Here is a 12,197-nt window from a genome sequence, read left to right as displayed (position 1 = left end):
GGGTCTTTTAATCTGAAAACACTGTAATACTTGTCGAATCCATCCCCTAGGATTTTTCCTGGTATCCCAAACCCGGGCAGTGCTTCTGCCACTGCTGGAAAGAGCTGTCTCTGCCATCCCGCCTGTCCCAAGTACACACATTTCCACAATTTTCCCAGCACTGTGAAGAGATCCAACAGCCAGTGAGGGGAGCCATTGGCTTGGTGTATGAATCATGGAGACTAACGTCAAGTGGATTACGCTGCCTACCTAATTATATAGCTACTAATGATTATATGCTACACTTTCTAATTGGTATGAGCCATCCATATAGAATGTCAAGAGGGCCTTAATTGGCTTAATTACAATGAGTTATGCATATAGCATCGGCTTTAAGGAAAAAAAAGAGAGAAAACTTTTTTAATGCATTCGTTTTTAATTGAATTTTGAGATGTTGCGAGCATCCTATGGTAGGGGACAATGGGAACGTGTACATTGAGCGTGACCTTGGGCAGGAAGGACAGACGCAGGTGACTGACAGGGGAAGAAGCCCTTGGCTCCTCCTCACTCCCCAGGACTGACTCATGACTTGTTCCACGCTCGGGAAATGCTTTGGGCAGCACTTTGCAGGCCTGCAGCACCTTAAGTTTCTCCTCTCAGGATAGGCAACAATTCGCCATTTTCTTTCAGTTCCTGTAAAGACAAAAGTAAAAAAATAAAAACCCTCTAAGTGAGGAGCTTCGTTTCCATTTACACACCAAAGACCTGCAAGAAAGGGCCAAAGGCCTAGAAAGTGAATTTGAGCAGTCGCTTTCATTTAAACACACAAGCACCCGAGAAGGACGAGCCAAAATGGGAAAATTAAAAGGAGAAATGATTCAAGAGCAATTTACTGGATTATTTAGAATTAATCAATAGAGCAATTCTATCAAACGAGAGTCTATGCACAACCCCTCCTCTAAGGAGTGACTGGACAGAGGCAGAAGCCAAAGCGGCCCAGGAGAAGGAGCGATCGCTTCCCATCGTGAGCCAGCTCATCCTCAGGCACCTGCGGCCGCGCCGGTCCCTCTCACTGGTGGACGGCCAGGAACAACACGTGGGGGATGATCCTGCTGAGCCAAATGACTCGACTACCAAACAGTGACTGGGTACATGCTCCCCAGGGGGAGGGGCTTCTCCCTGATCACCACAGCCACGTCAGGGGAGTAAGGACTCCTCTCAGGGAGGTTTTATGACAGGACCAGGACGCACAGCAGAAGAAGGTCTGAGGCAGAACCTGAGCTCCAACTGTATGCAAAGGGCAGCGAGGGGACATCACACAGCACTGGGCCTAAAGTCAGAACACCTGAGTTCAAATCCAGCCTCAGACACATGGCTGTACGATCGTGGGCAAGTCCTTTCCTCCCGTTTGCTTCAGATCCCTCCTCTGTAAAATCAGCCAGAGAAGGAAATGTCCGGCCCCTCCAGGATCTTTGCCAAGAAAACCCCAGATGGGGTCACAAAGAGTCGGACACAAGTGAAAACAACAACAATGCAGAGAAAAGCAGATTGTTGGAGGGACCATTTGCTTCTACACAAGTGGGTCCCTAAGAACGGTCCTGCCCCATCAGGCAAGTGACAGAGCGCCAAGAGAGATGCCCACTCCCCCTTCTGGGCTCTGCCTTCAAAGGGCCGCCCTGCATTTCCTGCCCCTCAAACCTCGCCAGGCCGGCCTGCCGGGCCAGGCTAGAGATCCTATGGAAGGGCGCCCTTTTGGAGCGGTAATTGGGAGTGTCCCCTCCCACAGGTGGTCACCCCAGAGGCCCTGGGGACGGGGCACAGACTGCGCCACTGCTTGGTTTTGCTGAATCTTCCTTTGCTTTCACCTTGTAAAAAGTGGGAATGGACATCCCAGGGTAGCCTGATTTCACATCAAGGTGAATCAAGCGGCCTTGGTCTACACAGTCAAAAGCCCTGCAGCACTTCTTTGGCCAAAATTTCCATTTTGCCTACAACGAGCACCAGGGAACCTTGGGCCTGACATACAGAACACCAAAAGGGTACTCACTCATCTTAGAGGGAAGAGGAGTGTGGGCCTTTATAAGCCAGCACCCACTACAAAAGGGTCTGGATTAATGAGAGGCCAACTAGCCAAGGACCCCGGGGGTGACAGCTGCCAAAAAGTCCGGCTCTCCCCTTTGCCAGATCCTAAGCAAGCTATTCTCCTCATGGCCTGAGAGACCACATACACCCATTCCTTTTCTTAAAACGGACAACAGGTTCCTTTGACGAATTAAAACACAACCTCCCCCCAACTTAAAAAAAAAAATCAATCACATTAGGCTTGCTGAAAATAGGAAAATGCATTCATTGCCAGAAATGAACCCAAATGTCAGGATATGAATTATTGCACCCCCACCAAACCAAGTGAAAATGTTAACAGAAAATCCAGCAAATCTTTTCAAATCACATCTAGATAATAGCATGTGACCAGGAAAAATGGCTAATCCCTGGGAGGTGACAGAAAAGAAGTTACTGTATGTACAACTTATTTTTAGAATTAAATGAGCTGTATTGATTGGATCTTCCCAGGAGTTCCCCTGGCTGAGGCACAGGCCATCAAACATTCCGACAAGACCGGGCTCCAGAGGATTTGGGGTGGAGGAGACTAGGCTTCTCTGTGACAAAAATCAAAAACCACGGTAACAAATGCAGATCTATTTCTGTTGCTTCGGGGCTTGTTCAAAATACTACTACATTAAACCTTCCACTTTTCAAGAATGAGGCTGTTTGCAGGGGGGGAAATGTCTCCCTGCCTTCTTTGAGAAGAACAATGTCAACTCTCAAACTGAGCAGCAAAGAAACCCATAAAAACGTACCTACAGGGGAAAGCGGGCTGTGTCGTCAAAGGAACCGACTCCAGGATTAAAGAGAGACACACGGAGCTCGTGGTGACCTCCAAAAGTGCTTATGCTGAGAATAAGTAATATACTATCAATTACCGAAATACGGGTATGCTTCGGGAATGGAGACACTCCAGCAAAGTCACCCAATAAATTTCTTATACGGGGAATATTACTTTCCGTCGCCTGACACGGTAAAATTTGCTGCATACCCAGAGGAAAAGGTCCCTGGAGGCGGGACGGCAGAGCGGGCTGGGGGCCTCCCAACCCTCAGAAATTCGGGGGTTCAAGTAGCTGCTCCGATATATGCATTAGCCACATGAAAAGGGACAGTTGTTCTGTGCCCCCCAAACCAACATGTCCACCAGTTTTGCTTCTCTGTTACAAAGAAGAGCTGTTTGGAGAGGGGAGGGGGATACTGGGACAAGTTCTGCCAAATATTTTTTTTTAAATCATCAATAAAGCCCTGAATTTCTGTAAGATACTCCAAAGATTCAATTGGAATCTTGGTGATCTGAGGTGGGAAGGACTCCTTAGTCCTCTATTTAATAGTATAAAAGGAGCCTGAATAAAACCAACGTTCATCCTTTTAGTCCTTCAAAGCCAAGAATCATTATTATAAAGACAGTGAGTTAAGTAGCATTTCTTCCTTGGAGGGTACACAGTAAACAGCTCCCTTACCTTAACTATATCCAATCCTCCAACAAGCTCACCTTTCACGTACAACTGGGGGTACGTTGGCCAGTTGGAGTACGCTTTTAGTCCTTGCCGCACCTGAGGAAACAAAAGGACGATGTCTTTCAAACTAGACTCTCAGATGAGGAAGACCAAAACAAAGAACAGACACAATCAGCAAGAAGCGAGACTTACTTCTTCATCCTCCAAGATATCAAACGTCTCAAAATCAATACTACAAGAAATGAGAAAGTTTTTCAGAATTACACAACTGGTTTATACAAATGCCAAACCCCACCCCCCCCACCAAAACCAATCTCTTCTATACCCTTTATGTGGCTCGAGCCATCCTCGGGTAGCTATGGAAACGAAAACTGGCAAGGCGAAGACTTAACCAAGTGTGCCATCCCTTCAGGTCAACTCTAAGGCCATCGAGCCCATGATTCCATCCAAGGCCCAAAGGCGTCAGCACAGGCCTGGCCGGTCACAACCTTGTTACAACGGTGACCGCCTCCATCCCCTGGAGACCAGCCTGGGGTCAAGGGGCAAACTGCCAGCCCACTGTTCATCCTCTGTGAGGGCAGAGAGGGCTGTAAGAGCCAGGGAGTGCCCAGGGTCAAGAGATGCTGGCTCCGACACGACAGCCTCAGCTTCAGCTCCGACACAACGAGCCAAACCCCAGAGACCCCAGCTACTGCCAAAGCGTCATGAGGCAAGCTCTTCCCAAGCTCCCAGAGCCACTGCAGCCACTGTGGGGAGATCTGGGGCAGCGCCAGGGAAGGAGCAATCGAGCTCCCATCATCATCCGGACCAGAGGACGGCTCAGAGAGAAGGCGGGCCCCAAGGCTAAGCAACGCTGGACAGTTCAAACGTGGGCCACATGGTGTCTCTCAATCCCCCTGGGACTGGGACCTGTAAGGGCAGGACTTTGTGTCGGGCTGACAGTCCCAGTCACATACATACATGTTTTCTCTTCACTGATTTTAGAAGGACAGACTGGCTGCCAGTCCATAGTGTAAAAGCAATCCAATAACCATGATTGATGTCAGTCAGCTGCTGGGCTCAGAATTAGTTCCTAGAGTCAGTATTAGGGCCTTTGCCTGAGGTCCAGAGCTCTGACCAGAGATCAGCCACTTTTATCTTTCCCTTGGGGACGATGGGGGGAGGAGAAATGAGAAGGTAAGTGATTAAAAAAATATGAAAAAGCCTTTCTCCCCGGAGGCATCCCCAGAGTACAACTACCAAGCCTCACTTTAGGAACCTTAAATACCAAACTCAGGACATTTTCATTCACACCCAGAGGGAGCTCAAGGTAAAACTAGCCTGGGTCCAAAATCTATGGTTGCTTCAGCTTTCCCTTCTGGAAAGGAGGGAACTGCCCTGCCCCATGATAAGTAACCATGATCCCCTAAAACAACCTCTCAGACAGACATCAGCATGAGCCACGAGCACACACAGGGAGGAAAAGAGTTGTTTTGTCCAAGCCTGTTCTTAAATCCTAACTTGTTCTGAGCTAGGTCAAGCTGCCTCCGGAGCACAGAGGGAATTCCCTTTGCCTACGATTTTCACAGGGATGCTTGAGAGGTAGCAATGGCAGTCAAAATATGGATTCTACCTCCTCAAGGAGAAAGGGAGTGGCTAGAAAGACTATCTGGAAGGGCACAAAGGACACAGCGCTGAGCTTCGAGTATTTCAGATTCTCTAGTGGAGGGCAGTTGGCTGGCAGACTGTGTTTACAGGAAAACAGAGAGACTGGGGAAAAATGGCCAATGATTATTTTGCCAGGATGTTTGTCAATACTCTCACCGCCGAGGAAATTGCCTGTTGCCCGTGCTGGAAAACCTGCTCAAACTGTGCCACGGAACCTGAGGTGCTCAGGATTTCCAGAAGCAAATAGCAACACATGGGCTACTCATTCTTCCATCAGAGAGAAAAAACAATGGCAACCCACATTTCACAAAAGCATCTTTTCCTGTCGGTGGGAACTGCATCATCTTCCACCCCACTGACTGGCCAACGACTGTTTCCCTAGCTGCCACCATTACATCTGACAAGGAAGAGAAAGCTTTCCTTTAAAAGGCTGTTGCAGAGTAGGAGAAATAGCCACCAAGTGTGGTTAAGAAAAGTCTAACTTTAAGATGGGCATTTGTCTTACACCAAAGCACAGCCCAACCTGTAATTGTACGTGCCATTTACTTACCCAGTACTGTTAAGTATTTCTAGAATTTGCTTGCTGAATCCACATTTTGCCATCTAAATAAAACAAGATTTATGTTTAGGCTTTGAAAGTGAGTGGAGTCATCCTTCTCACCCTTTCCACAAATCCTGAGCTTTTCTATTCACACCAAACTCCCTCCCTCAATCCAGTTCTACTCCCCAGGGAAGCATCCCAGGGTCACGGGGGATCACGGACGATTGCCGTCCACTTCGTTACTTCTTTTTGTCCCTCCACCCTAGGAAGATGTGTTCCAATATAAACTTCTTGCTGATAATCAAACCAATTCTCAGTAAAAACTGAAGTCCCAGCATGCCTGCTACTCTTCTATTGTTCAAAATAACTAATTTTACTTTACTTAAATCCATGAGGAAAAGAGTATTTTTTGGATTCCCAGCGGGCCTTGTTACTACTCTTTCCCTGTTCTCATTGGAGAAGGCGACAAACCCTGAGACAAGGGCAGTCTCCTTCAGAGGCACCGCCAGCAGGACCCTGACAAAGGCACTCCGAGTCCACCTCTGGCTTTCCTGAGGGGTATCGGGGACATGCCATTGCACGCTCTGCCTACTTCATGGGATTACTCTGAAGATTAAAGGAAGTACGAGGAAAGGACTCTGGAAAACCATCATTTTGACTAGTTTTTGGAGCTCCCCCCAATTCTAAAGGATAACAGGCATTTCCAAGTGCTCTCCTACTCGGTCTAAAATAAAAGCATCTCATCAGGCACAGAGGGAACTAGGGATCCCCAAAGCCATCTCCCATGGCCTGGGCTGTCAGGACTAGTGGCCCCGAGATTACAACTAGGAACGAACTCTGGAAATGGCATGTTTGTTGCTTCTGACTATCTAAGCCCAAAGAGTCTACTCTAAAAACCATGGGCAGCAAGAGCCACCTTAAAATGTAGTTTAGCAGCCAGGACGTGATGACTGGAGAGCCCGTACTGCCTTCATCACAGTGACCAACTTGACAGATAAAAGTCTGGCACTGAGCGGAGAGGCTCCCCTGGAGCTGGTGATGATCGGGTAGCGCCCGACGCAGTGGGCCTGGTTTGATCTATAGAAGCACCAATTAAGGGAGGGAGAGCTTCCTGATACCCCCCAGCTTCATTAGCTAAAGTAAGAAAAGACGACTAACTGTCCCCTTGCCGCAGATGGTAACATCCAAAGAAATTACCCATAAAACCATTTCTGAGTCCTTACCTGTTTGCTTCCTTTCATAAACAGCATCACAGAAGCTTTATTTGTCAGTACTTTGAGCCTATGGAGAGAAGGAGGACATAAAGGGCTCAGCTCAATCATGAAACACAGCGCAGGCTCCCCTTCATCAGGAACATGTGCATTGGAGGAACGGCGAGATGAGAGCTCACATTAAACAAGTAAATGCATTTATATTTGCTTTTATTTCATTCCTTCCCTAAGCCACTATAAAGCACAAGATTGCTTATAAAGCCACGAATGTGCCTTAAAGTGGCAATTTAAGCCCTCAGGCTCCTCATGCTAAAAAGCAGCAGCCAATTCTGCACGGGACCCAGAGTCTGAATGAGCACTGTCTGTCCAGAATGGCTCGGGGCCACCGAGCCAGGCCACTGCCTCTCCACACATCCATTCAGCTGCCCTGCTCCACCTGGAAGCCATCCAGAGGGAAGCTGCTGACACTGGCTGAAAGATGCAACACAGAAAAGCATCCCACCCAGGTGCCGATTCATGGGGAGGATGTTCCGAGACTGCCTGCGGCATCAGATCCAGGGAAAGGGCCAGGCTAACTCTGCCATCACCATTCAGACCACAGAAGACAGGCCAGAGTGGAGACTGCCTTCAGCTCTTATCAGTCAACCTTTATAAACCACATTATGTGCCCATTTTAGTTCTAACAGTAGTAGAAAAAGGATTAAGTGCATGTCTGTTGGAGAAAGGTTAAATTCCTTGAATAGATGACAGGGAAAACTACAGTTACTGCCTCACTCATACCAAGGGTATTAGCAGGAATATGGCAAAAATCCCCAAGAAAAAGGGCCCAGAGTCTTCCAGAGAGATCACTAAGTAAGTGCACCTAGGAAAGCGCTCACGCTTCAGGACCCAACTGCAGAGTCCACCTCTTCCTATCCTAACATATCCACCCATCTCCACAGTCCTCGTTCAGTTAGAAAGAGCAAATGACAAAAAGCTCCATGTGCTGACAAGAAGCAAGAACTGGCACCAAACAACCATTTTAAAGCCCAAAAAAGCACTCGTTGGCTTGGGCTGTGTCCTTTGGTGGGATGACCTCAACAAGCCCCACAAGGCATCCATCCTGCCTTGGTGACAACCTGGATCAAAGAGGCTTGGATTGCACTTGTGTCCTCTCAATACAGAGTGGCTGAAAGAAGGGCTGATCAGCCCTGGGCCTAATTCACTGAGAATTCACTTGGAGAAACTTGCCTTCTTTGATGGTGTCCAGTAACTGAAGGGCATGTGGGCAGATCTGTATTTTTAATTCACTTCAGGAGATAAAATAGAACCTGCTTTGCCCGCCCAACTGCTGACCTTACTCATGAAGGATGTGGCACCTGATGTATTGAAGCATTTTAAAATAAATTAAACTTTGTTTCTAAATTAAATTATGCTCAAGTAAGGGGAGGGGAAAAGGAAGGGGAACGATCTCCAATCTCCTCCCTACCATGTCTCAAGCCTCAGAACACCATCGATTCAAAGCAGAGAAAAACTCTTGTCTCCATAAAGCAAACCCCGTGTTAAAGGAACATGGGTTCCTAAAGGAGGAACTTAAAAAGGCAACTGGAAAAGAGAATAAAAATATAGAAGCTTTGCAAATCAGAGAGACAATGTTTCATCTTGACCCTGTCCTAGGCTCCTGGCAGGCCTGTGGGAGACACACACAGAAATGGCACGAATTAGGAAAAGTGGCCACAACAGGCCAACTGAGGTAAATGGGTCCTGCTTCTCAAACAGAGAAAATTCCACGTGAACTTCCAAGAAGAGAACCGCACTATACATCGAAAGGGAATCCTTCAGCCCATCTCTAAAATGATTCGGAAATCAGATCTGCCTTGGCTCAGGAATTTGTCATTTTTCCTGCTAGTTCAAAGGCACACACATGATACAAGACAAGTGCGGTGAACATAGTAAATGACCCCCAAACAGGAACAGTGCAGCAGAGAGCGGGACAAAATTTAAAGCTTAAAAGGAAAAATACATAACAAAGTACCTGCCTTACCTTTCCTCTAGTTTGGGTGCTTTGGGGCAAATTGTATCAAGTTCATTGGATGCTTCCAGCTCCTACAAGAGACAGAAAGGCAGTTAAAATAAACATGCCATCAGGAAGGAGGACCTGGCATTTAGCTCCTCCCCCACTTTCTCATCGACCGTCAAGTCACTCCAAGTTTAAATACTGCCCATAAGTAACCCCTCATGCCCTTATTATCCTCAGGCCACGTGAGAAATAATCTCATTCTAGCACGCAGACATTGATTGTCACTGAGGAGAAGACACAGGGAACAAGCTCTCCCTCCCTTGCAAGAGAGGAGCAGGACACGGAGTGTGGCCACAGCATGCCCCAGCCCCAGGGTCTAGGGCACGCCTCTCTGGAGAAATAGCCCTATGTCTAGGGGGGCTCGATTTTAAAAGGCACCCACAAAGCACCTTTTTTGAAAAAGAAATCCTGCAAAGCTCGAAGAACAAGAAGCCGATCTCTCAGGTTCCCACCTTAACGATATCGAGTCCTCCTATCAGCTCTCCAGACACATATAACTGAGGATAAGTGGGCCAATTGGAGTACGCTTTGAGTCCTTGGCGCACGTCTTCATCCGAAAAGATATCGAAACTGCTAAACTGAATATTATGCTTGTTAAGAATTTCCACCATCTGCTTGCTGAAGCCTGTATGCAGGGAGAGAAAAAAAAAAAAGCTTCCCTGAGATAAATTACAAATGTCTTAGTCATTTCATTTGTCTGCCACTTTTTAATGGTGAGATGATTAGGCCGCCTGATCAACTGGAAAAAGACCCAATAACGGCCCTACCGCAGGCGGGAAGACCATCTTCGTACCTGACCCCCAACAATGAATCCTCTCTAAAAGCTCAGAGAAGGGCATCTTCCTTCCAACTACAAGGGCACTGGAAGTGAGGGGTCAGACTATCACAGAGATTCAGGAGGTCTTGGTCTTTTCCAATAACCCCAGAGGATCCCCTCTATGGATCCACCTGGAAACATGGCAGCCTACCACGGAACCTCCTTCTGTCCTACAATGCTAATCCCCGTCCCAACTCTTCAACTCCCAACTGCAGGGAGGAGGGAAAGGCGTCTGTTCTTCTAACCCAGAACAATTCCAGAAACTTCCACTCTGAGATTCCACCCTTTGCAGCTCACTGCAAGCCGGCGCTGGCGGTCGACGGCGCCCCCTCCCTCTTCACGTCATAACAACCTGATGGGTTCGTTTTTAAAACTACTTACGCTCCCCAAAGTACGTAATGTGATTTTTTACTGCACTTTGGTGACAATTTTTTATTATGTACTCTGATTTTATGATGCTTTTGTGACACATTTTGTTATATACTTTTCTGACATTACTTCCTTATTATAACATTAGTACTAAACAATAATAAGAGTGTGTGAACACTCGTCTTTTATAAGCCTATTAGTCTCGTCTAAAAAAAAGGCCATTTGTCTCTCCATGAGAATTCTAGGATGATTTCCCCCAACAGTGTGTATCTCCCTGACTTTAAGAACTAGATTCGAACGTAAAACAGTAATAGTTACACCTTCCCTTTTTCCCTTCAAACTCTGGTAGGGACTTACTAGAAAGGAAACGCCACCTTGAACCCAAAGAGCCTCTAGATCTGGCAAGAGCCGGCGCTCCCCAAGTCGACGCTGAAGTCCAAGGCAAGAATCGCCCGGACTGATTTCTGGGAAAGAGAGATCTCTGGCACGGTCTCCCTGATCTGCAGTTTCCTGGGAGGCGAAGCCCCAATATTTATTTGTACAGCATCCGAGTCGCTTTCCCTCTAACCGCAATGTGAAGTTCACGTTCAGCCTGGAGTAAAGTACTGCTTCTGAAATTCCTCACTCATCGGGGAGTTCATTAGTAAACAGCTAACGGCTGATTGCTGATGGTTATTCTGTTGCCAATACAGTAACTCATTTCTACTGTAACAGGCTGAGAAAAAGCTTTATTTTTGCTGTAGGCAATTACATGTAGTCTGGAAGATTGATTGGGAGGGTTTCATTTTTAAGGGTTAAAGTAGCAGCCTGGAAATGTTATGCTTAGGGATAAAATGAGAAGGAGGCTTTATTCCTCTACCAAAAGACTTATGTAGACACTGGAAAAAAAAGCCCTCGCCTACAATCGGAATAATTACAGCTGGAAACACCGTGTTTTAACTGTGCATCCACAGACTCAATATTCAATTTAATTCATGACAGATGACATAAATAAACCAAAGCAAACTCAAGTTTAATCCTTAACAAAGACCCAAAACGGCTCGGCTCAGAAGGCGGCTGTCCAGAGGAAGGAAAGCTCAGATCTGGAGGCAGTTTGTCCCGGGCAGGTCCTCGGGCACAGGGGAAGCGCATCTCAGCTCACATCCCGGCCGAGGGCTCTCTTTCCAAGAGGAAGCCAGACAATGTGGGCGCTTCAACAACCAGAGGCTCTGAAGAAGGGGTGCTCACTAACACCATGTTCTTTCCTGCCATCTTCTCGTGTACAAGCCGGCTTCCCTCGTTGCCTTCAGGAGGACGGGGTTTTTGCATGATGGCCAAGGTCCTTCCCAAGTCGTCACTTCAGCAGCACCAACATGACAACAGCCAGGATCAGCCCCTCCTTACCCCTCCCCCAGAATATTGACCCTTCCCAATCTGTGCTCTCCCCAAAGCAGAGGTTTAACAACACTCTTCCTCCTCAGACTCAATGGCTCCCTAGTGCCTGCACGATCTGGCCCCGGTCTATCACGCCAGCTGATCGCACATCACCTCCCTCACTCTCCGGCCCAACACAACAAACAGTTTCCTGCCGCTGAGCTTTCCACAAGTTGGCTCTCCTTGAGTCAGGTCGGGGATGCCTTCTAACTAAGGCTGATAATCCCAGTTTGGGGGATTGTTCCTCCTGCCCTCCTCCCCAATTACTTTTTATTCATCTCATATTCACTTATTTAGGAATACAAATAACCAAAAGTTGTTCCCAAGAGGGCAAAAGTTATTATTCCCTTCTCTACTCTGTGAGCCCAGCTCACGGGAGGCACTCGGCACAGAAACCACTGTACGAGGCTCAAAAGCTTCACGGAAGCATTCGACTGGACCAGGCGCTGGGCTGAGGGCGGGGGGACATGAAGAGAAAGGACAGACACAGCTGCCCAGGGGGCCCCCTCCTGACGGGGAGGTTTCAGAGGCAGGTATGGGGAAGAGGTCCGCAGGAGGGCTGTGGCAAAGCAAAGCATTTGGGGAGAGCTTATCTTTAACA

The 12,197-nt window shown here is 47.6% G+C and overlaps 1 protein-coding gene across 1 annotated transcript in view; it reads right to left on the bottom strand.

The window, feature by feature from the left end:
* Nucleotides 1-395: 395 nt before the first annotated feature.
* Nucleotides 396-12,197, bottom strand: part of GLRX3 (glutaredoxin 3) — a 32,911-nt gene continuing 21,109 nt past the window's right edge. Inside the window, exons 5-11 of the mRNA XM_051982731.1 lie at nucleotides 9,450-9,622; nucleotides 8,962-9,023; nucleotides 6,951-7,008; nucleotides 5,737-5,789; nucleotides 3,732-3,771; nucleotides 3,543-3,635; nucleotides 396-672 (exon numbers count right to left, since the gene is read on the bottom strand). Coding sequence (XP_051838691.1) covers nucleotides 622-672; nucleotides 3,543-3,635; nucleotides 3,732-3,771; nucleotides 5,737-5,789; nucleotides 6,951-7,008; nucleotides 8,962-9,023; nucleotides 9,450-9,622 — 530 coding nt within the window. The 3' untranslated portion in view covers nucleotides 396-621. The remainder of the gene's footprint in view (nucleotides 673-3,542; nucleotides 3,636-3,731; nucleotides 3,772-5,736; nucleotides 5,790-6,950; nucleotides 7,009-8,961; nucleotides 9,024-9,449; nucleotides 9,623-12,197) is intronic.

This window comes from Antechinus flavipes, chromosome 2 (genome assembly GCF_016432865.1).
Source record: "Antechinus flavipes isolate AdamAnt ecotype Samford, QLD, Australia chromosome 2, AdamAnt_v2, whole genome shotgun sequence".
Lineage (NCBI taxonomy): Eukaryota > Metazoa > Chordata > Mammalia > Dasyuromorphia > Dasyuridae > Antechinus > Antechinus flavipes.
This window is presented reverse-complemented; position numbering and strand designations above follow the sequence as displayed.